General features: G+C 31.3%; 1 protein-coding gene across 1 annotated transcript in view; it reads right to left on the bottom strand.

The window, feature by feature from the left end:
* Positions 1-2914: 2914 nt before the first annotated feature.
* Positions 2915-27007, bottom strand: part of LOC148235765 (uncharacterized) — a 29171-nt gene continuing 5078 nt past the window's right edge. Inside the window, exons 5-8 of the mRNA XM_088184647.1 lie at positions 19648-19790; positions 5517-5625; positions 3503-3641; positions 2915-3293 (exon numbers count right to left, since the gene is read on the bottom strand). Coding sequence (XP_088040773.1) covers positions 3146-3293; positions 3503-3641; positions 5517-5625; positions 19648-19790 — 539 coding nt within the window. The 3' untranslated portion in view covers positions 2915-3145. The remainder of the gene's footprint in view (positions 3294-3502; positions 3642-5516; positions 5626-19647; positions 19791-27007) is intronic.

Raw genomic sequence — 27007 nt, 5'->3', positions numbered from 1 at the left:
TAATTTACTTTAAAGCGTTCTACGCGGATTTATAAATATAAATTTATAAATTATTTTATGAAAATGTCAGAAAGTCATTCTAGTAGAAAAATAGTATTATAATACATTTAACTATTATTAAGAATACACATAGCTCAAGCAATAGATCGATGTACTGCAGTGGTACAGTAACTGTCACGGATTCCAATCTACTCGCCAATTTCAAAATCGTTGCAATCTGCAGTTAGTACGTGGATAACTGTTCTGAAGCACCGCGCTAGAATCGGCTGTAATTTAATTCCAGCTGAAATCTGGTTATACACGTATATAATATATAGACAGCACAGACACAACTGAAAACGTATTGCTCGTACAATATAAATCAATTATTTATATGAACAAATAAATGACTACTTATAATATATTTTACGGTCAATAAGTGGTTAATACAGTCGAATAGCGACAAACTATTATGTCATAACACCTTCTAAAAATATATTGGTTAGTTAGAATTATTCAATATTTTAAAGGTATTATGGAGAAGGCTGTATATATCTAAAAATACGTTGCTCCAAATTTTATATATTGACTTCTCATACTCGGTGTTATCGCACACCTTTCAAAAAAAATGTATAGGCAAATCTATGTACATTTTGTAAGGAGTAGTTTTATGACTTATGGCCCTACCTGTACACCCATGTCACAGCCATGGCTATGAAGTCGGCAGTTTCATTTTAAGTACGCCCGACAAAGGATATGCACCTATCTCACGGACAAACGGAGTTTCATCTTTTGGCATGCAAGCAAGCGTGACTGCGGCCATTTCCCAGCGAAAACTACACCATAACATAATACAAAGACGCCCTGTGGACTCCCTAATTGCGTTTCGTCTTAATGCATCCATCTACTTCAGCAGCTAGCACTACCGATTTGTTCGGCGACATAAAGCGCCATCTAATCATCATATTGACACAGCTGCCTCTTGTCCGGCGCACAACATAGGACCAATTTGGGACACGGCCATTACCGAAATAATAGGCTTAGTCCTCCGACAACGCCAAATATTGTTCGGGTAAAGCGATTATCTTTATTAAACTTAGCTTAGGACACGCCGTACAATTATCCCAGCGATTTTCACATACATACATGAGCAGTTATGTTGAAAAAGTTCCCGAACTCTTGAATCATCATTATATATATCTAATATATTAGACAATTATATGTCGCAATGCTACAAACGAAAGAAACAAAATATCTGTTAAAAGAAGCAAAATGCTAATCACGTATTAAGTATAAGAAAATAGATGAAAAATTTCAGCACACTCTTTGTAAGCAGCTAAAATAATTCTGACTCAGTCGAAGACGAAAAGTTGTTTAACACAATTTCGTAAAACATTACATATGCAAAGTAACAAAATTATATACAAAGTCTTTGTATAGAATTATGTACGTAAATATGGTAAATTTTATAAAATAATACACATACCTACAGATATTGTTTTATAAGATTATTTTTGAACATACATATTTAATTTTTAAAGTTAAAAAGTAATATGCAAGGTTATTAATATTGTTATCAAGATATCTAAGATCATAATAACTACGTGCAACTATATCATCATACTACGACATCTAGTGTTTTATACAACACATTTTATTTATACAGCCATTATATTCGTATTCTCCGGTGCTATTTTTTAACATATCTACACATCGAACTTGTTATAAATAGAGACTAACAAAATAAAAGTCCGTTAAAATATGAAAATAATTAATTACTAATTTTTTGGGTTTTTCAAAGTGTATTCCTAGGGGACAAATTGTGTTGGTATTGTTACTCCATCCCAAGCAACCATATTTTTAAATATGTATAATTTTTACTTTGCGCCATTTCTATTATATATCGGTATAAGAGTCGCAATGCCTACAAGCTATTTAGAGAAAAAATCTGTAATGTGTTCTGAATTTAAGTTAAGATAAAACCCTTGTGTACATATTCGTTTTTACCGTTCGATTTTAATTTTATAACAAATCATATTTATTTTCCAACATAATTTAATTTTAATTTTCAAATCATTAAAAAAATAGTAATTAACTTGTAATTATGAAGGAAGTGCTACGAAGGCAAAATCTTGATTGAATAAGTTGTAGCTTTATCCCAAAAATAAGTAAAAGAAAAGTTCAGTAACTTTTTGAACGAGCCACGTACAACAAGGGTTAGATAATTAAGGATTGTTCAGAATTCTTGAAGACGTTTCGCAATGCAACAATCGAGTAAGTACTTTGACGGGATTGGAATGCGGTTTGATCTAGAAATTGCATTAACACGACTGCATAACGATGTCGTGACCCGAATACACGGTTTTAACCCGATCGGGGTTGAGTGAGTAAAGTTGATAATGTCGTTATGGCTTATGGCATACGCTTGATGGGTTCATACGGCGATCGAATTAGCTGTCGGGTTAATTTTTATGCAAATAGTTACGATAATGGTTAAACCGTGTCAAGTGTCTATTTGCATAAATCAAAGAAGTTTATGTTTGTGTGCGTCGATCGGCTTCCTTAATGGGTTTAGTAAGAACGATAGTGGATTCTTGAGTGCGTTTCATTGTTTATGTTTTCAACTATAAGGCTTTTTAACCCTTAAATTAAGTAGATGTGACTTTGAAAAAATAATTGACCATGAGCTTTTGATACAAGTTTCAAGTTGAACGAATAAAAATAGGTACAATAAATTAGCTACCTATGCATATTAATATTATTAATATAGAAAACTTAAACATGTTGATCAGTAAGTGATGTATCATACATTGAAGTTATACTAATGGATGTATCATGACCTAATAATCTCGACCGTGTTACGACAGTTATAGGTGACATGCGCTTCACTATAATTATATGCGAATCGTTACATCTGCTTTAATATGTTTATTGGTATATCTTATTAAATACATAGTAACTTACATATATTATATAATCATTATGTATTGATGTAAACTCAATATTATTTAATTACCTAGAGATTTTCATTATTAACAAAAGTATTTTATTAATTGTTAATTTAATTAACAATTAAAACTATTTTTAATATATAACATATTATTGAATAATTAACTTGTTAATTCTGAGAACAATTTCACTTATATCTACAAATATTTACCTAACTTTAACGAGACGTTGAAAGTGTGTGTAACTTATTGATCACATGGTGACTTATAGCACACAAACGCGGCAAAGCTGCTCGTTCGAAAGGCAAAACTTCGCGTATCTTGAATGCCATCAAGCGATTGGAACTAATCATCTTGCCGATAATTCTGAAAAATTAAATCAAATTGTTATGCTTAAATCTGCACGTACGTGATGAACGTGTTAAATAGTATTTCAGCGGGAGTGGTGGACATGTTGGCAAACATCGACGATGATGTTGACGTTGTTGAGTTTGTTCGGACAACGTTCGTCAAATATAACCACGAAAATCGAAGCACCATCATGTTATTTTGGACATATGTTTGTTATATCTTACCGCACTGTGGCCCCAGGTTCAATTTTTGGCATCAGGAAATCGATTTCGTAGAACACAGCTTGCAATACGGGGCCGCTAGAATCTCTCAACAGCAGATGTTTTTCGCATCCTGGTCCAGATCTGATACTGATGCATTTGGCTGAAATAATATTTGTATTGAAGTGTGATGAAAGTATTATACACAAACCATGTTAACGTACTCTTTGAAAGTAATCTGCAAAATATATTAATTCCCGAATAATATTAAATAAGAAAGATTAATTAATATTTAAGCTTTGAAACACAATCGGTGATTTCTCACCCGCTTGCATCAAATGCTATATATCATGTTAATAACAAGATACAGCAAGTTGTTATATACTTTATCGTATTAACGTACGTCAGCATATAATGAGAAATAGATTTAACTTTTCAGTAATTTTATATGTATATATTTTGTTACTATGCTGTATCAAAACAGTATTCTCAATCATGAACAATCTTTGCTCTAAACGTCAAAAGAAAAAGGTGAATAGAGTAAATTAAAAGTCAAAGGCTGTTGGTGTGTAAAGCCAACGTTTTGAAAAAAAGAATAGGAATGGTCAAAATGAAATCATTAATGTCTGATTTTAACTATATGTTTCAAATTGCGATTATGTTTTTTTTTGCTAAAATATTTTATTGAATTATTAGAGAATTTTCAATATCTATGTAATATGTACGAACTTGCTTGATTTCAATTAATCATCACGATATTTATCAGTGAGATTAGGAAAATCTAGTTTAACCTAATTTGTAATAATCGATCGATAGAAATTGAAAAACACATATACTTTATTTGCGTTAACACAGTCAGTTCGAGAGCTATCAATTTCATCATTATTCATAATTGAGAAAGAGATAGAAAGTTTGGGCTTATAACGTCGCTAAATACAACTAATTAATAAAACTATTAGCTCTAAAGCACACGTTACGAATATACGTTTGATACATATATCATTACTCCTGTTTATATTTTGAACAAATTTATAGAATGATTACTATGTTTTTTTATATTTATCAATCAATCGGAGTAATGATAAGTATATTGAACGTATATCCGTATCGTGCGCTTTAGAGATAATAGTAAGGGCGTAAACTCATACTTGCCATCTCTTTCTCAATTATGGATCAATATGTAATGCATAGCTATTGAACTGACTGTGTTAACGCAAATATAGTTAAGTCTATCAGGTTTATAGTCAGCAATTAATATTACTCATTTATCGATCTGGTAAAATGTAATAAATAGTATAATAGTAAATCAATATTTAAATAATAGTACATACCAATCAAAACAATATTAATGAAAAATTAATAATTTCACTCACTTCGAAACATTTAACACAGATTTAGAGGTTTCATATATTAATTCTCAATCACATTTCTTTGTATTTTATAACAAAGAAGACATTATAAAATATTTTTCAATATACGTAATTGGGTTATCTTGGCAAAAAAGTGACGTTTGCCTACAAAGCAACAAATGCTGTGATGACTACATCTTAGAAAGACAAGAACCCATGCCATGTAAGGTCCAACAGTCCCTCCAAGTAGGTACATGTGAGATTTTTAGCATTTTAGATGATATTATATCTCCTAAAATTTTCATTATAAACCAATAACGTGATAGATACAGCAAATACATCATAAAACACTCCAACGCATTAAATCCGCCGCACGTCTAGTCATCTCCTTCTCAGTATCCAATTTTCACGGGAGCTCGTTCACAGCTCGTCGATCATACAAATTCTCCGTTTAACACGTTGACAGCGCGCTCCGAATCCACTCGCAGCGTTTCAATTTGATCGTTACAATGCAAATTCTGTAAGTTGCTCGTTCGGTAATTGATTTATAATAGCGTTTCGCCCTCTCCTCCCCGTGAGAAGAAAATCGAAATCGAACGTTCAACGGCCACTTCATAAGCTACCGGTACAAAGGATGAAAAGCTCTCGACGATGATTTAAAATGTATTAACAAATTCGTTTGTACTCACCGATGACTTTGAAAATGTAGTCTACTCCTATATCCAAGAGCGTTTTGTACCATTTTAAAACTTTCTCGACGGGCCCAGTGAACACCCTCATTCCAGACGCCGTTATGCTCTGCAACAAATATCATAATAAACGTAAATGGTAAGCAATTTTCCAAATTGCCGCGTTCGGATATAAATAAGTAACGGTGGATGATATGAGCAAGAGCCAGATGCTAAAAGTAGAAACACATGGAAGTCTATATGTATATATGTACATACTAAGGGCAGTGAAACTTATCGACAAGATTGATTAAATCTCGGTCAATATACAACCCTATTAGCCTTAGTAATAAAATCTAGCCCAATACATGTACATATATACAAACTACTATTCTATTCAAGATGTTAAGCTAAAGCAAATGTAAGTTAATTAATAATAATTAAATTATTACACAAAAGGTAATGTAATTTGGTTAATAGAAATACCAACTGAAAGGACAAATTAATTGAAGGTCAATTTTAATCTAATATATAATATATATAGGTATAAGGATCAGAGGGTCTTATTAAAACACAGATCTTCAATCGTTTGCATTCATAAATGTATACACAACAACGAGGTCTTATTGTTTATAATTATTATTAATTTAATATTTACTTATATTACAATATTAAAAAAATGTTTTTACGTGATACACAGCAACCATGTGAAACCACACCTTTGAACCTAAAATACTAAAGTACTCATTCAACTTCAACATATGTAATACCTAATTTTTTGCTATTTACTGTATCTTCTATTCCCCTATTTTTTGCAAACTATATTCTAATTAAACTGTTAGTAGTACCACTTAATAAATATAATTAGCACCCAGTATAAATTATATTTTTAATAATTTATCATTTTCAGCAAACAATAAAAAGTTTTTTTTAATATGACAATAACAGACAAGCTTTACACGGTTCAGGTGATATTTGTCACATTTTTATTAAAATAAGATGCATATTTAAAAGTTTTCTGAATTTATGTAAGATTTAAATGACATATTTAGTACTGTTATGCAAATTTATTTTGGCTAATAAATTTTGTATATTTTGTAACTAAAAAAATAGTCGATTTTGATAATTTATTTAGAAGACCAGCTAGATATTCTTAAACGATTCCTATTATTTCATTATTTAGTAGAATTATTTTGGTTTCATAATCATATATCCTAATTGTTCTGTTAATATGTAAAGACCACAAGATAAGAATATCTTACTTGTCGTTTTTACCGAAAAATAATAAAAATATTTATTAGTTTTTTTTAAATCACTTTTAGCAAGCTTTGTTACACCAGTGTTTCTCAATCTTTTTGACCATGCCCCACCTAAGCATCTCTAAAATCCTATTGTTCCCACTGTAACAAAATGCATTGAATGAGCGGACAATTAAAATTCTGAAGTAGAAATCATCAGGAGATTGTTAAATAATAATAATATGAAGTGATAAGCAGTTGCAAAATATATGAAAAAAGTGCATAAAATATTTTTTATTGCAGCCTTTCATGTGGTTCTAGTTTTCTGAATTTCGGTTATTTTTTAAATTTTATAAAGAAAACTCCAATTCAACGATTTAAAAATCCATATATCCTCTATCATAATTAATAAAAAAAATATATGACTGCTTCAAATAAAAATGTATATAGTCACAACTATTTTTAATTTGACTTTCGTAAGTAGGTTAAAAAAATAAAAAAAATAATATCGCAAGTTCTTTATTAATATAATATTCAATAATTGTTTTACTACAAGTCACCTCAATTTGTAAGTTATTAAGTTCCTAACCTAAGCCATTACCTTTATATAAATATGTTAATTTGATTTATTTATTCGCGCTATTTAGTAATGTAATTAAAATGTTTATTTATAGAGTAAAATTTAACAAAAACCTCTTTGCGAGTACTTTATCTTAATATTTATATTAATTATTTAGATGGTATTATATATTTATTTTTACACCAGTCTCGAACAACATCAAGGAAAAAAACTTAAAATTAATTAACAATATACACAAAAGAGGAAAATTTGATAAACTCATCCGAGAAGGTTTACGTGTACAACTCTACAAAATAACATGCAAATTAGTACGATCCTTGTGCTTTAGGTGTGCTGCAAAAGTTTTTATATAAAATACTAAATTGGTTAATTTTAATTCTAAATATCCACTGTTTGTGATATTCAGACAATTGTTTGTGATATCAGACAATTTTCCAACGTTTGTAATATACAGGCAATGAATTTAAATAAATAAATAAGGATCAATAAAAATTCGAGTTTGTATATAAATTACTATTATAGAATATACAGGAAAAGACACCAGGAAAATAATCAATAGTATATTAACTATTTATTCCCGAAAAACGTAGATTCGAATCCTATACAAACACATGTATTTTTCAATTTGTATCGTAGCTGCCAGATCAGAATTAGTGACTATTATATAATTATGATTCTGATCGATCATTACAGATTACGTTTTGTTAGATTTTTTTATCTTGATTAATAATTTAAATCGAGCTAGATCGTACAAATTGTGCACAAAAAAATCTGATAATGAGTTACATCAGCTTATATAGAATAATGTCATACATCTATGTATTAATAAAAAAAATATCCTTAATTTTTATTTTACTGAAAAATATAATTACAATATTTAACTTTATATATGTCTAATCATTATAATACCTATATTGTCGTTGAGACCTATTAAATTGTGCAAATTCCGTTACCTATCGATATTTTTTGAGTTAACTATTTTTTTTATTATATTATATTAATTAAATTTAAACAATTAAAAATAAAAGTTCAAACTCGAAATAGCACACGAAGTGAAGTATTAGATACGTTTCAAGAGATTGATTAAATCCTTGTGAAACTTCCTTACCCACCCAACCACATGGGCTAACCAACTGTTACCACAAATATATCGCAGCGAATTTTCTTACGCATCCAATACCTGTGTGAGCAATTTATATAAATCCAATAAAAATACAAAGACACGATAAATGACATCAATGAAGATTATCATCATCTAGAATCTAGTTCGCGAAACACGAATGTACGAGAAACAATAGTGGATTACGTATGTGCGTACGTATTATGCCGAATATTGGAAACCAAGATAGGTTTCTCTTTGTTAGCGCTTGATTGATGGTGTATCCTTAACAGACTTTGATTGAGAGCGTATTGAATATTGGACTATCGGTATCGGTCCGTGAACGTGAGCCAGTGGGTTTCTCCCAGATGCGTACACGTGGAAACGTTAACGTAACATTAAACACGAGTCATTCGCTCCATTGTGACAAAATGATTAAGGCATCTCAAATATCACCCTATACGGATTTAATTAATTATATAAAATATTAAACGCTATATGGAATATGATCAAATTGCCACACTCGATTAGTTCTGTGGAGCACTTCGACACCGTCTACCGCTTCCTCTAGCACCTGGGTGACAGCTTAATTAACCGTTACGATTCAATCTTGACACGGATTGCGGACTAGAAAGGAAGTACTACAGAAGATTTCACGGTGTCCCACGGTGTGGCTAGGACCCAAGAGTAGAAAGGACTTTCTTGGAAGTGGAAATTCGAGAGCGAGAACGGGGAGGGGCGATGGAATCCGACGTCGAAATGTGCGGTAAGTGCCAAAAATGCCAGTCGGATGAGGGGATGATTAAAAATGGAGAACGTGTTGTAACGCAACATTCGAGGGCGTGAGGGTTGGAAATAAAGAAAAAAATCATCCCGCACGTTTCGAGTGATATTTTAATACTGCGGCGGCGGATGAAAATCAAACAAAACGAGATTTGTGTATTTTTGCTTATGTTTGCTATAACGCAGTTAAACACAAATGTACAAGCTTGTGCTTCTATACAATATTTATGTTGTACTGCTTTTTTTTAATTTTTTCAACAACTCTGCTTAAATGGTGCAATTTTGGCACGTAGCTATCGTCAATCTATTTTTGGAATTTCAATTCAAAAGTATATGAGCGAATGACTTTTCCCACCGAAGTTCGACGTGCGTTAGTGCTCAATCCTAGTGATCAAATATCGAGATGTTGTAACTAACGATACGTAAACTATCGTTGTATATTTGTTTGTTTGCTTATACATTTATATATTTATGATGTCCAGACCTTTGGGTCAAAGGGCTTTAATTTTGATAAGACAGAATGATAATTTGCCCCCTGAACTAGGAAAGTTTTCCCATGCCTGATCTAGATAGAATCCACTATATAATTTGACTATCGAATCAAAAGTTAAGTTAAAACAGTTAAAACTCACACGATGGGCTGGAAGATATATGTATGGCACTGTCGGCTGTCAAAATTTGCTTTTTATATATTTATAAAGAAAGGTCTGACCGGAATAACTCTAAAAAGCTAAAAAAAAAAACGATATTCCAAATTTATATTTTCATGCATTCTAGCAGAAATAATTAGATCACCAAAGTTTTTACAAAAAAAAATATATTGACTTATTACCGCAATAGACGTTTTAGAATCAGCCACAAATGAATAAAAAACATATAGAAATATGTATGCATCAGTAAAAGCTGCAGCAATAGAGATGCCCTCTAAATGAAAATTAAATCTACATATGAAGACAGAAGAAGGAAATTCGCAAAACATTATTTTTATGAGATGGTGGATGATCCCTGTTTTAACACGAGTGTGAATGTCTTAATTAAAAGTTTCGATATGGGCAACTAGATATTTTAATAACAAAAATATAAAGAAGTTGTTTTTATATTTTTATTCCTTCAACCTTTGGCACTGGCCAGTAGTGTTAGAAAAATATTCTAAAATCAAGTCCTCGAGCGAAGTGTAGCGAGGAAGTTGCCCACGTTACAGTATTTATATCCATGGCCTCCTTTATGGTAGAATTTTTACCCGCCTCTTTTTCGATTAGACGACTTAATGCAGAAGAGTAAAAAAACATACGGCGGTTTTGAGAAAAAAACAGAATATACAAGGTATTTTTTCTCAAGGCGACTAATAAATTAATCCTTTCTGATGTACGCAGCGTACCTTGTGACTTAAGCTGTGAAAATATTTCTCACTGTCGCATTTAAAAAAAACCCTCATTTTTTTCCTAAACGGTCAAAGCGCTTTTTATTACTTAGCAGCGTAAGTCAATCACTCTAATTGTTTACAGAAGTGTGCTGAAATTGATGCACCCGGCCACATTAATATTTTTTTAATGGCAAATATATTAATTAAAATAATTATTTTAAGTGCATAAATTATTTTTAAAACATATATAAGAGGATTGCTTCACAAAAAATTTTGAAATTCCCTATATTTATTTATTTATATAGTCACTATAAACAATGCGTAAAATTTCCGATAGCCCAATATAAAATATATTATATGTTTCGTAATAAGCATTTTTTTTATTTTGGATTATCGATTTTCCACTTGATTTTGATTTTTTCTCAATTATTTATTTACATAAACAAAAACTTATTTTAACGACAATTATTTACCCCAAATTTTTATTTTCTACATAAGAAAAAGACTATTAAATGAATAAAACATATATTGGAGGATTAGTTAAATAATAAAGATATAATTTTTATCTAAATATTTATTAACTAGCATTATATTGTTGTATTTAAAAAAAAATATTATATATTGTAAATTTATACAAACATTAACAAGAAATAAATATTAAATTAACTTTTATATAAATTAAATTAAAACTAGCAATAAAATATTTAATATTACTTATATAAATGCCTTTTTGGACATAGATAATGCTTTAAATATTTTGCTTTTATTAATACATTGAATAAAACAAAACCAAAAATAATATTATACACACATACAACACAATATAAAAGTTTTCCCTAATAGCAAGTAGCTAATACTCGAATAAAAGTTTTCGAATTTCGATCGCGCCCACATGTCGCTGTATTAAGTTTACTCTTAAGTATATGAAACTTAAATATAAACGAAAAAAGGGTAATAACTGGCCAACTTTTTACTCTTTCTTTAACAAAAGACAATTTGGAACTCATCAATCACAATTTATGTTTTTTTAACCTTTTGAAAATTGAGTTACTACATGGTTTCGTAAAACAATATTTCAAGTCTATCCGTCATTGTAACGTAAAACTGATGCATCATATTTTATTTTTGTAATTGCGTAAACTAAATTTCTTTGTAATGGAAATTATTCAACTTATTTAGATTTAAAATATAAAATGCTTATTTCAGGTGTTGTAGAGCATAAGTAAAGGGTAAATAACAAAAAGGACCCAAACCCAAAAATGAGACATTATAAATATGTATAGAGTTGTTTCTCAACTTTCAATGGTTGAAGTGGGCAGGACATGAATAGAATAAAGAATGACCGATTCGTAGGACAGTGGTCTCTAAACTTTTTTGCTCGCGTAGGAGACTACAACCCTTAATATCTTAATAAAAAAGATGCGTATCGAAATACACATTCGTATGAAATTTGGTTCTAATTAGTTTTATATTTCATCGTAATATATGATACATGTTATTTAATAATTCGGCACTCCGTTATCGTATTTTAATATAAATACAATAAGACGGATAAAGCTTAGCTAGCTAATTAGTTCTCAAATTATAGACAAGGTTTTAATCATTAGTACCTTTAGAATCAGGTGGTAATTTATAAATGGATTGAGCATAATTTTATGCGACGAAATCTAGTCGAAGGTAGGAGAGGTGAGAAAAGCAGGGTCTAAATTTACCTCTTGCCCTACAACGAATTTACATAGTTTCTATATATAAATAATAAATGTATTAGTATACTTTATTACTAAAAATATGTTAATAAGATAATTTACTTTGAAAAAAGTTAATTTGATCTTATTATTCATGTGCTATAATAAAATCAATATTCTAAAAAGCCATTACCTATCCTTTCTTTAATAAGGCAATTAGAAAATAGCTACGTTGTAATCCATTTTCTAGTAAGTTTACTGCTACGCAAAACGCCCACTTAAACAGGTTACTTCTTATCTATATTTTTATTTACAGAATATGACGCCATTTACCTGGCCACGAAAAAAAATGTCTATATTTAAAAAAATGCGGTTTTTATTAAAAAAATAGTTATTTATTATAAAAAAAATCTATATATTATATGCTTTTATTTATTTTTAAATACAGAAAAGCGGTTTTTTGAAATAAAATACTTTTTATTCGCAAATTTATAAAATTCCAAAAAAATTAAAACGAATGATTAAGCATAAGCTTCCTGGTAATGGCATTGCATGATATTTATGTATTGCTAAATCAGCTATTTATTACAATTCTATTTTTTTTTAACCTTTGCAGCACACGAACAGATGCAGCTAGAATTTTTGTTTTTTTTTTAGCAGAATATATTTAAAAAATTGCCTTAGATATGAATAAATTAAATTAAAAAAATATTTGAAAAAAAAATTTTTTAAATATAAAAAAAAAATAAAAAGATGTAAGCATTAGAGTAAATAAATGTATGAAATATACAAAAATCTTTTTAAATTATTATATATTCCAAATATATACATTTCATATAATGTATATTCAAAAACTAACTTACCTATGTTGATATGGTAAAAAGATATAAACGAAACAAAATAACTTGAAATATGCACTTTAGAAATATGTCCCAGCAAGAAAGTCAAAATAAGAAATGATGTGTCACACCCGAGCGAGAATGACCACCGATGATGTCGCTATAAAATTTGGTTATTTGGTAATAGGCCAAGTCCACATTGGTGGTTTCACCCGTAGATATGAATGCAAGTCGCGGAAAAAATCCCAAAGAGGTGGTCTCACCGTGCAACCACTATGCCGGAAAGGGTTAAATTAAGTATCGAAGAAAATATAATTGCCTTTAAAATCTAATTGTAGATATATTCTATGAGCTCACTAGTCGTTAATCGATATTAATTTAATATAACAGTGAAAAATTTGTACCAATTGATACATAAACAAATAAAAACATAGAACATTGAAAATATTGATCATATAAAACTTTGAAAATATTAGGGATGAACTGGAAAAAATTCAGGATAATTTACTAACATGTTATTACACGTTAACCTCAAATGAAGTTATGAGTTTAATCACCATTATTTAAACATTCGCGTTGATTTTTATTTTAATTTTTAATTTTGGGCATTTTTTTACATTTATCGGGCGCAATTTACCCACATTTTTTACTATTTGAATTATATTTTGGAATCAAATTTTTATATTTTACTTGGAGGCTTATTATGAAATATAATAAATTTAATCTAATAATCAAGTTTTAGGGTATAAATATTCAGAAAAAAACACTGTTGTGGCCAATCAGTTCCACCTTTTTTACAAATAATGATGGTTTATTTTTGCAAACTCTACTCCACAAGTTTATAAAAAATATTTTTTGCGAAAAATTATACGGCTAAAATAGTCTTAAGAGCATATTTTTTTTTAATAAATTCACTTATAAAATACGCCTTGTCCTGGTCTTTGTGTCAGGGTTTATTTTCTTAATACAAAGCTCACTGTTATTTAATGTGCTGTGCAACAATTATGAAATGTTTTCCGTGGGTGAATCTGTAATCTCTAGGCATCTTCAAAGCGGGTTGAATCTGTGGATGCGAAGAGAGAAGCGGCGGCATCTGTAATTTTCGCTGGTCTTAAGTTGGGTCAGCCTCCTTTTTTGGTCGTTCAAGTTAGAGCTCTTGAAGGTATAATGCACTGAACATGAAATGGATGTTCAAGTGTAAATCTCTGTAGGAGATGTCTCAAATGATATTTCAGACAGTATCTAAGAAGAAGTGATTCTCGGTTGCATATGTTTCCGTATTTATATCCACGGCCCCCTTATTAGTATTTTTAGCAATTACAGATGAGCATTTTGAAACAAATTGCCATTGGGTACTAGATCAGATAAGGAACCGCCGAATCCCACATTATCTTCTCTCAAGTTGACGGATATTTTAATCCTTTCTGATTTATGCCGGGTACGTGTGACTTAAGCTGTTAAAAGCTTTCCCACTGTTGTGTTTCATTTTAACAGGAAACTCTTTTTTCTAGACGATAAAAACGCTTTATCACAATTCGAATTATGAGTTAATCCCTTTAATTGTGAATAGAAGAGGGGTTCAATTAATGAACACGGCTGCCTTGTTATTATTTTCTTTAAATTGTATTTAAAAATTAAAAACACATTTATTTTAATGAAATAAAATATATAGAACTGTAATATATTATTATAAAAAGTTAAGACTGATTTTTTTCCGAACAACAAATCCCGAATATAGGCGTTTATTCTGAATGAATTGTAGAGGTAAAATTATTCCGGAGAAAGATTTGTAAAATAAAGAAGAAACACATACATTCAATTTTTTATTATGCTTTCCAAGTGTAACTCTCCTTTTTAAGAAAAACTATAATTGCCAATTTTGAATCCAAAAGCAAAGCTATAAAACCATTGGCAAGTTATTCTATATTACGTGTTTTTGCACGCAATAGACCAAGATAACTCGACTAGATTGCGAGTCTCTGAACAGCGTCATAACTTTCAGTTAAAAGCGCGTTACGGTTATTTCGCGATCATTTTTGCCAGATTAATTCGAGCCGCTCGTCGAAATTTATACGACGCCGTTGCCGGAGCGCCGATGGCCCTCCCGTTCTCCTCGAGCGCCACTTCATACAACGCCACCGTGCAAATTGGAGGTCGTTTCTATAAAATTGAATTAAATTTTCATCTAATACCCCGGAGGCGAGGGATATGACTATGGTGAGCTGTTTCCCCTGTTCTTGTAGTAGTACTTCGGCCGGGGCGCAAGATACGAGCCATATAAAACATTTCCAGCGAACATCGCGGCGCGCGCGTATCGAACAATTTTTATTTTATTTTTTAACAAGAAAGGGTGTAAATTTTAAGGCCAAGTGTAAAAGGCGATTGCTTTTCTTTAAAACATTTCATTAAAATATATTTTATTTTATGTTTCAACAATGTGAGTTAAATCGATTATTTAATCTGCATATTACAAAATATACACCCAATCGTGCCTTAGGCTTTCATTTTATACAATCAATAGTGCAATTTTATTTGAAATCACAAGTTGAATTTTCATCATAGCTCGCTTCTACGTTGTTTGTTTTAATAAATCTCATTACTTGATTTGATACTCTTGATTCTTCGTTGCGCTTCTCTCGTGCACCAACTTTGATTGGATGCAATATGTACATTGATATATAATAGCAACGATAGTGCTACATAACAAATACTAAAAGAAAAAAGCTTTATTTTTCTTGTATATGTGTAATAATATCATAACGACTATAAAAAAGTCTTTATAAATACATATTTAATGAATGGGTGTAAAGATACAAAGCTAAAAAAATGTAAGTATTTTTTATATTATTGCCTCTAGAATCTGCGTGACGTATCAAAGTTCACCAAGTTTTGTGCTAAAATATAATTTACTGCTCAAAATTTTACATTTATAATATACGATAAACACTTTATTATGTACATTTATGTAAGCCATACAAAGTTTTGCTATTGGATTTTGTATTAATTGCGACAATACTGAATCGAGTAGATCATCGAGAAATCAGTGAATCGTATCCCGACGCTCTTAAAAGAAAGGCGCTGGGATATAAGAACGGATAATAACCACATGTCCTTTTGTAAAGGTATCTTTTTTGAATTTTTCCCACTGAAAGGGAATATTTGGTTGTTTCGGAATTCAAAATTATATATCCCGATTGAAGAATGCTACGAACTAAGGTGTCATAGAGGACGCAAATAACTGACGGATCGTTTCATAACAAAGCCGAACATCTTGGAAGATTTTTCATAGACGTCGTGTATGTGTAGAGAGAACCTCCACTTGCTCTCAATGTGATTCCGAGATCTTCAATGGAAGTTTCTCTAGTCAAAATGTTCCCACCGAGGTAGGAATCAACTTATCATCAATCAATTGTCAAATTTTTATTTCTTATTAAATGATTAATCATATATATATTATATGATTAAATTTATATTATTGAAAAATCCATAAAACATTAGATTGTTTGGTAACTTTGTAAAGATCAAAGCTGCCGTCGAAACTCGTCGAAAGCGTGCAGCTTTTATATATAGGCCAGAGTGAAAGAGAGCAGTGGCGATAAATATTAAATTACGACAAACTCGAAAACAAAATCTGCCCTCTTCTGACAAAAATGCCCAGAGCATTGTGGACAATTAAGACCCTTATTGGATATCAGAATTAACCGAGACGCCTTTGTGCTTGCCCGTTCGCTCGTCGAAGCTTAAAAGAGCCGGCCTGTGTATAGTAAGTACTGATACTATATAGTCCGCCGAAAGGCCGCAGTCGCCTAATTATTAGCATAAATATACAAATTGTAATGGGGGCCACGGTGGTGGCCACTTTCCACCCCGCAGAGATCGCAAAGTGAGCAGTTTCCAGCGCGAAATTGCCTACGGCCGCATTTTATGAAGTGATCACTCTCTCTCTCTCTCTCTCCGTATTTTAAAACCGACCGCGTCGAATAATTCGGACGAGTGTGTTAACCGGCTCGTGCAAATTCTCATTTAACTTTTATCAGGTGTGTTTATGTATGTATAGCGAGGAAGCAAAATCTTTTCTAAAGATGAAGAACGCAGTCGTGTCGCGTAAAGGGGGCTAATAAAGTTTGTTTTTTGCTGTTTAATCGCACCGCGAAACGTCGCACTTTTGGCTCTACACGAGGGATTACGTCGCGCGTGATGGAAATGTAATTATGCACATAAAAATAAAATTTAGGCGTTGTTTTATTTTAAGGTAGTGGATTAAGAACACAAATTACAATTATAATTGAACCTAATTTATATATCAAAGTTATAATATCACATTTGATCAAATAAAATGCCAGTAGTGCGTACATAATTGTGTATAAGATTAATCACACATCGTATGATAGGATTAATAATTTATATAATATTATAAAATAAACGTCAAAAATCAATAAGTTTTTAGAAGAACTACGGCAAGAATATTTTCTCTGATATTTTACGGTTCAAAAATATAAAACAAACCAAACAAAAACATGTTGACTGCTTCTGCATATGTGAGATATATGAGGTGTGATTAAAAAATACGGTAAATGAATTTTTATAGCAGCACCTGCTGACGCTACATCCATTTAAAGTAATAAGACCGATAGCCTGATCCGTTGAGATAGTCAGTGTCATGTTTGAGCAAGTTGCGATTTGTCAGCCGGCTTTCAGAGCCGGTAGAGTTAGGTCGTGTTTACCGTGTCTTTTGCGCATCATAGATTTCGACCAACGCATTAGCATTAAGTTTTGTTTTAAGTTGCAAAAGAGTGCCAAAGAAGCTCATGAAATGTTAAGATCAGTGTATGACGATAATGTGGTGACTCTAGAGACCGTTTACAAGTGGTATGAGCGATTTAAAAACAGAAATGAGTCAGTTGAAGACAAGCAACGGTCGGGACGTCTTTCGACCTCAAAAACAAAAGCGTGCAAAAAGTTTTAAAAATGGCTCGTTCAAACAGGCAATGGACGTTCGTTTTAGTTAGTTTTTTGATCACATCTCGTACATATATACAAGGGTAAGGCAATAAGTCCCTACAAAACAATACAAAAACACATTATTTCTCAACATTGTACTCATCTCATCTTAGCTCGATACACTTCGCCCAGCCATTTAATCGACACACGTTTGTATTTATTCTGCACTGTGTGCAAACGCGGCACCCATCTTGCCAATATGTTTTTCATACCCAATTTTTTGTACAAAATTTAAACCACTGAACCATGTGATATGCCTGTGTCCTCAACAAGTTCGCGCACTTTGACACGTCGATCTCTCAAAACCATATTGTAGATACTGTCGAGCATTTCCGGCGTAATCACCTCAAGTGGACGTCCCAAACTATGTTTATCACTCGCTAAAACTCATTTAACACACTGTAAACAGTTTTAAACGCTGGTGCAGATGTGACTACACGAAACTTTCGTTTTTTCCATTGCACGAAAATGACAAAGGTTGTTTGTCTCGATTTATTGTAAAAGTGAAAGGACGCGATGGAAATGGCTGACAATTTAACAGCAGTCTATTGACAGATGGTACTTTTCAGAAACGAACTTGTTTCGATACTACTAGCCTCCTCTCTTAGATTTTCTAATGGCTTATTGATCTACCCTTGTAATTAACAGCAAGAATATATTAGAAATAAACTATAATGTTTCATTAATCATTGTAAAAATTAGGTAAGTTTTTATGACGGCCATACGTACATAAATAAATTTAAAATTGTAGGAATGGCGAGAAAAGAGGTGACTCATCAAATAAATCCCCTGTGCTTTTCTCATAAAATAAATTTAAATTAACTGAATATAAAGTAAGCTATATAAACAATTATTATAAAGGTCAAATAAAAGGCATAGTAAATAAGCTAAATTCAATACTTTTACATATTTCAATAAAGACTAAAAATATAAATTGCAGACCAAAAATTTGCCAATTAAAAGCTAGTGTTTTATTATTAAATTTCGCAAATTCTTCTAAAAATCTATTGTTTTGTCTTCCGACAGCATTTTCTTAGCTGATATGTATATATACATATCAGTTAAGAAAATGTATATATACATACATAAAAAAGGGAAAAACGCTTGACAAATTTTACACGTAACAAAACCAAACTTAGCTAGAATATGTCAAAGCGTCAGGGGGCAAATAGAGCAAAGTTTCATACGAAACGAATTTACGACCTTGTGCACTTTCGAGAAATCAAATTCGTGATACGACCGTCGCTGGTCTGGTATCCACACACGTTTCACGACCGACAGAGAATTTCGTTGCAAATTCATTAACTCAGATTTGAGTGTGTTCGTCGAAACTCAAGCAGCAAGTCGGACGCGAGAGACCTTATTCGTCGTAATCGCATTGTGTTGACTGCGAGCTACGATCCGTAGCGGCGAAGCTACGACGCGTGGATAACGCAAACGATTTAAGCAAACTTTGATTATACCCGTGCAGCACCGTATATATATATATATTTATATAAATATAAGATGCATCTTGTTTCTATATATTTTTTGTAGAAAACTTAATCAACACGTTCGCGCTCACCTTATGCTTGTCTTGAACGAACTTAGAAGATATAGCCTCGGACAAATGACGTTTATTTGCGCTTGAACTTTCAGCTGCTCCAGAGCTGCCGACTAATGGAACTTTACCAACTGCTGTGATGCTTTTCTCTTTAACTTTCAACTCTGAAAACATTAAGATAAAATATTATACGCAATATGAAAAACAAGACTTTAATTACTTAACAAAATTATATTTACACACATACATATAAAATATATTGTAATATTACCACACCCTTAATTTATATTATATTTTTAGTAGCTCATCGCGATTTAAGTAACATTTGTGCGTTGTTTATTTTATACACGAATTTATTTAAGTAATTAATCAGTTCAGCAAATATTATATGATTCGTTAAACTAATTACTTAATATTACCACAATTATCCACACTTCATAAATCTAATTTAAAAAAAATTAGTTTATTATAATAACATAATCATTGAACTGTAGAATTTTTGCTTTATAAATAGGAGTAAATATATACCAATTGGGTGAGGAAATCAAACATAATAAATACCTGCAAGTAAGCTATAACCACAAGACTGAAAGCTTGGGAATTGGTGACATCTATATAATTCCTCCCTCAAGTCAACTGCAGTTACGTTGGGTGACGAATCTAGTCTTTGTGTTTTATTAATTTTGTATTGTGTTTTAGTAACTTTCACTTTGAATTAAAAATTGTTTGTGTTTCCGTTTGTTGTTACAGAATATATAAGTAAAAAAGATGTTAATGTCCTGTCTTTGTGCAAATTGTGTACTAAATTAAAATTCTATCCGTCAAACTAGTTGATTCTTCTTCGTTTACTGTCTTGATAACTGAGAAAATTATAGTGCATCAACTGACATGATCACTTTGAAGAAATAGTATTACTTCGCTATTTTTAAGCAATTTACAACATGATAAAAAAAATATTCGTAAAGTAAAAATACTGTCGGGACCATTTGATCGTTGCGCAGAATTAGTTGCAAAAGAATTATTACTTATTTATTTATGTCTCTTGGATTTACCAAGAGATTTACAATGATCGTGACAAATATTGACTGGTAATGGATCAGACGTCCATTATCGGGCAAATAATATTCTTAAGCATGTACCGATTTTCACTCTACCCTAACGTCTTTAAAGACACCAAAAAGAACAATATTACTTGTATTATAAAATAAAAAAAAGTCTGGTTCCGTACCAAATAATCGAGTAATGAACGTTAGACTTCCTTCTATTCCCTCATACCAATCAACCGAGACAACCCTTATTTCTTTGACCGTCCGATCTGGTCTAGTATTGCATAAATTGTACCTCCATATTTAAACTGTTATAAAATATAATTTATTTAACAATGGCACATATGTTTATATATGCATTTTTAGAAATGCATCATTACTTTTGTATTATAATTATATGTATAATGATAATATCTAATTAAATTTCAATCAAAACCTCTGTCAACGACTGAAGGAGGAGCTTTGAACCCAGGCCTGCTTCAATGAAAGGGTGCACTCGTAGATTTCTTCTGAAAACTTAATATATTCCCAATATGTTGTTAAGCGTCAATAATACCAATATTTACGAATATATGTGTATATAAAAATGAAAAGGGGGAATCCTTGCAGGCGCTATTTACACACAATGCAACCGCGAATATAATAGAAGGACAGGTACGTAGGTCGCGGGGTTGAAAGGCAATCTCCGTTAAATCATATTTTGCAGCCGTATCCGTGGCGATATTCTGCCATATTGGATTCTAAGAAATAACTCAATCGGGGGAGACCGAGCACCAAGCCAACCATCCAAGCTAGGTTCGTCGGTCGGAACTCTGCATATAGTGCAACTGTGCAAATTTTGCGGTGGGCTTTGCATAAACACCTATTCGATAGAGGAAAAGTTTGCCTCTCTCTCTCTATGTGTGTTGAGCTGTGGCAAGATAAGAACTCTGTTTTATTATTTTATTTTCTTAATTAATCTAGTTCTTTTTTTAAAAACAAGTCATATGTAACACTTGTCCTACTTTAAAAATCTATATTATAATATGTATAGTACATCAAAGTTGTTCAGTCTCATTTGAACTATTGAATGTAACACTATGGAAATATTAAATTAATATATATTTTAAAACTCAAATAAAACTAACTAGATAGACATTTAGATACTTTTTTAAATGACAAAATTGTGTACAAGCTAGTTAAAAAGTAAAGATAGAAAAATTGGACTATTATTAGGCTAAATAATTTAAAGATTCATTTTGTGCTAAGATATAAATTTCTTGTGGCAATGTCGTTAAAATTATGTAAAAAGTTGCACAAAGGTAGTCTTTAAATAAATTATACAAAAAAAAAACACGAAATTTCTTAGAACCTTGGACAATGGCTTATCTAACCTGTTACATTAAAAAAGAATTTAAGCACATTGTCGGCTTATATTCGCTAGCAGATTCACATCAACATGAAAAATGTCGAGATAATCGTGCCGCAACGCCAAGAACTACATCATCTGCGAAACTTTTCCAACACCATGAATAAATTTAAAATGTTTTACATAATAAGTAAACGCTCCGACAGCGCCATAGGCGACATTCGTCACTGAAAATCCCGAAAGACAGTCAGTTGGCAAGAAGACTTACTTTGCGATATTTGATATATATATATATATATATATATATATATATATATATATATATATATATATATATATATATATATATATATATATATATATATATATATATATATATATATACATATTTTCCACACGTACTCGAGAGAATCCGCTCTCAATTATCGCAATATCGTCAGATTTTTGCTCGGCGCTAATGAGTTTCTTGTCAAACTGTGACGGGAAAGGATTTCGTGTATAATCTATATAGGTTACAAATGGCTAGTAATAAACCGAACAGAGTCCCTGGGCGAATCCCATCTTTGTAGCATTTACAATTGATATGTTTGTTATAATATAATAATCGTTCCAGTGTAATTTATCTCCCGTTTGATGGATGTCTCTTTTTTTGGTACGCAGCTCAATTTTCCAGCATTGTGCTACTTTATAATGCGGCGAAGATAAAAAGGACGAATTGGGGGAGAAAACGCCAATCATTTTGAGGTAAATAAATAACGAAACGTGTCGATTTAATCGGTAAATGCAAATCACAATGGCGCAACGGATAAACTGGTGAATACTTCGAATTCCAAAAATAGAATCTAATAAACTACCGGGATACTGGGGTTGTTTTTATTTAAGCAACAATCAGATAATTATTTTTATCTGGTAAGTATCTTGTCGTTTAAAAATCAACTAATAAAAAAATAGTTTATTTATAAAACATAATAAACTAATCTTTTATATTTTTTCAAATTTTTATATTCATTTATTTTTTTAAATATTCTGTTGTAACCTGACAGGCGTAAGCGTTACAATGAGGTAAATCAGTATTAACTAGGTAAGTCAATCATACATAATAAATACCCACAAGTAAGTATTAACCACCAGACTGAAAGTCTGAGAATCAGTGACACCTTAATTATAAATAATTATGTGTCATACAATTTATAATCAATATATGTCACCGCAGCTGGGGCCGATTTTTATTATTAGCGCAATTTTATAAATAAAAATTTGAGTGCCGCTGCCGAAGCTCGAACCCACAACCTCTGAATTACTAGTCTGAGACGTTACGGACCGCACTATTTGAATCCATTAATTTAATTATGGTTGTATTTTATCAAATTATAATAAAGGTAGTGCTTTTTTTACTACAAAAAGTTTTAATATAGTAAGACAAAGTTTTTTTTTGTTAAGTTAAAAGTTTCTTAATTCTTAAGAGTATCAAAAATTCAAACGGTAAATATTCGAAAAAGAGTTTTGCGGTAGCCCGCGAAAGTCTAACCATACTTGGCGTGTTTTATAACACACAGCCGTTGAACCTGCAAGAAACTACTTTCAACAGCTTTGCTAACAAGCGTATAATAAGGCTTTAAGTGCACTTTGCTCTCTATTTTCGTCAGTTGCTTCAGCGAACAACTTTGCAAGAGCACTGCTTCCGAATATCGGTATTTAATTTGGTTTGCATGGCTTACCAAAAATCGACTACGACAACTCGATGCAGTGGGAGCGAAAAAATCTAAAATTCCAGTTAACTATGGTGTGAAATTCGTGTGGAAATCTGTTTAATTGAACATTCCGCCGCGGGAAAATGGCCCGAGGAAACACGATTTAGGACATTGTATTATAATATAAAACGTAGAGATAGAATCGAACACGTTAGTTCCAACCACGTAGTCTTGTGCTCGTTACGTTTAGCAACGGTAGAAATGCCAATATATTATTTAAATCCATTAAATATATTGAACAATATATGTTAGTTTAATGATAATAAAATCACAACAAAATATAATCTAAATTTCTATAATCCTTAATTAAATTATAACAATAATCTTTAATACTTTATAGATATTATAGTTATCTATATAGTCAGGTCTATTCGAAGCAACTCTCAAAGGAAAATTGTGTAATATCTTTCGCACAATGGTTCCCATTCAAAGTGCGAGTTCTTTCACTATAGTGATCAAATCCACTTAAATTTGATAGAAATTATAAAAATATATAGTATTTTAATATGTAAACATTTCCCCTTAAAAATATGGGAATCCTTATAACTAATATATAACATGTTAGAGTGATTTATAGACTAAGCACACTTTTTGTATACTCGTTAAGTCTTCAAATCACTATAATATACAAAGATATTAACGCTCTAGTCACTATCAAAATTCAGTTTTCAAACTTTTTAAAAAAAAAATCACACAAATTTTAGGATTTTCGGATTTTTTTATTAATCGAACATTTAATGTTAATATTAATTAAATGGACGCTTCTGAACCTTTTGCAGGAGCTGATCCTGTCGATGTAATTTTCGATGACTTTTTCGTACATTTCGGGCGGTATCGTAGCTATAACTTGAGGGATGTTGGTTTTTAGGTATTCAAACGTTTCGGGTTTATCATCATAGACATGATTCTTAGCATTAAATCGCATGATCATGGTTGAGAGTTGAGGTCACCAAAACATGAAATAATGCGACCTGGGAACTTTTCACGCAAAACATCTAGCTTTTGATAAAATTGACTGTTACAGTCCGACCTTCATCGTTTTTAAAAAAGTAAGGCCCAATGACGCTGCCTGACCACAATGGTACCAGTCACTTTTTAGGCACAGTTCGTACAGAATTTTTATTTCTGTAGAACAATTACACAATTTAACGTGTTAAGCATTAGTTAAGCGATCCGTTTCGTAAATGTGTTGTTACAAACTAACATTTGACACTTTAAACATGCGTAATTATTAACAGCTGTCTGATTTACAGTGCTGCCAACATAGGAAACTCGAATTGGATCAACCTGTATCTGTAAAATTATTTAAGTAATTTAATTTTATATCATCTGATTTTATAAAAGCAAATAATAATATTATTTATTAGTATGAAATCGTCGAATTATCGTTGCATTATTGCAATAATCGTTAAAAACTTGCTAAAATAGTCATTAATAGATTTTTATCGGCATAATAAATGAAATAGCATTTATGAATATTCCAACGGACTAACGGAGGTGTATTATTAAATTTGTATTAAAACCGTTGGACCATACTTTAACAAAAAAAGGTTAAAATATTTCCTTTAAGCAAAATTTAAGATTTCATAAAATGACTACGTTGCCAAATATATACAATTTTGAATCTACCGTTACACCGTCACTTAGATATTAACAAAAACAAAAGACCTGGTTCCGCTAAGATCAAAGGAACGAGAACTGAAAGGAACGTTGGACGATTTATAGGTCTAAACACTGCTGTACTGAATAATTTCCGTTGGACTTTTACTTCAATTTTAGTCAAGAATTTCCACACGGTACTTACAATTTCGACTTGGAATAATGAGAGTTCAGCCAAATTGGAACCAAATGGAATTAGGTCGAATCAACCAAGATTACCATTAGAAGCCCAAAAAAAGCAAACGCTATCACTTCGATCTTGTCCAGCTAAGCAGTCACCACAAATCTATAAGGGCTTAACCCGATCTTTGTTACGACGACGTACTACGGGGATAACTGCGGCCATATTTTAAAGGATTTACCATAAATTATTTATTAAAAAAACTTTATAATTATACACGGTAAACAAACGCATAATCAACTAGGTTCGGCACAAAAATGATGTTGATTTAAATATATATCAATAATTAGGAAAAATCATTAAATTGCATTTTTAATAAGTAACAAATTAATATAAACACTGTTATAAAAACTATTCAACTGGCAGCACATGCCTGATAATCCACGTGAAATAAGCAGTGTTATATTATTCAATTTTTGCAATAACTACCGATAATTATGTAAAACATACTTATTTATCAGTTACGATAAAAAAAATATTTTTAAAAAATCCGGTGTAAAAAACAATGTTACTATTTGTTTATATACTTCCGTATTTAAGTTACCTCAAATTACTGGGTAGTGACTTATCTTTGTACCACACAAAAAAATGTTATGAGAGTAATCTTCTTATTGAAGGGACAGGTGGTTCGTGAGTGTTTGCACTCACAAAATACTATTTTTTATTTATAAAAATGAATTGTGTGAAAAAATAAAGGTTTTTAGATTGATAAACTCTCGTATTTGATTTAATGGTAAAATAAGTATAATTTTTAACAAAATAAGTAGTTTTATTACACGTATATTATTATGACAAAAATAGTCTTTCAATACTATAGAAATATGTCAGGTGAATTCTTAATTCATAGAAAATTACTGCGCAATGAAATGTCACGTTCTCAACATAAATGAATTTTACAATTATCTAAGGGAACTGGTAGGCAATTACAATATTAACTTAAAAGCACAACAGGATTTAAAATCAAGTATAAGTAAATCTTATTATAAAATTATTATATTCCGTAACACTATTAATATAAAACTTATGACTCAAACCGTACCAGAATTTTATGTGTTTATGTCAATATCCTAGGCTCTTTGTAATCGAATCCCAATTTTTACGTAGACATAATCAGTTATTTATTAAAAGTAAACGGTCAACCACCCAAAGACCCTCCACATAAACATCGAACAGCATTACGTCCACAAAATTAGACGAGCACTCGTGCCCGAACGTTATATCGATCTCATCAGGTCGCCTGTTATTGAAGAACGTCAACCATCAGCCGCCGGTGATTTGGGTGAGGTTAGGTGGTAGGCTACAAAAGCTTCACAGAAATTGCCGACTGGGCAAATCAGTATTTACCCTGTGGAATTGAATCGTTCCCCCCGTGCGCCTGACGAGCTTTCTGATGAAT

The sequence above is a fragment of the Plectrocnemia conspersa genome, unplaced genomic scaffold, assembly GCF_051122295.1.
Source record: "Plectrocnemia conspersa isolate PC_06_02 unplaced genomic scaffold, ASM5112229v1 ptg000004l, whole genome shotgun sequence".
Classification (NCBI taxonomy): Eukaryota; Metazoa; Arthropoda; class Insecta; order Trichoptera; family Polycentropodidae; genus Plectrocnemia; species Plectrocnemia conspersa.
This window is presented reverse-complemented; position numbering and strand designations above follow the sequence as displayed.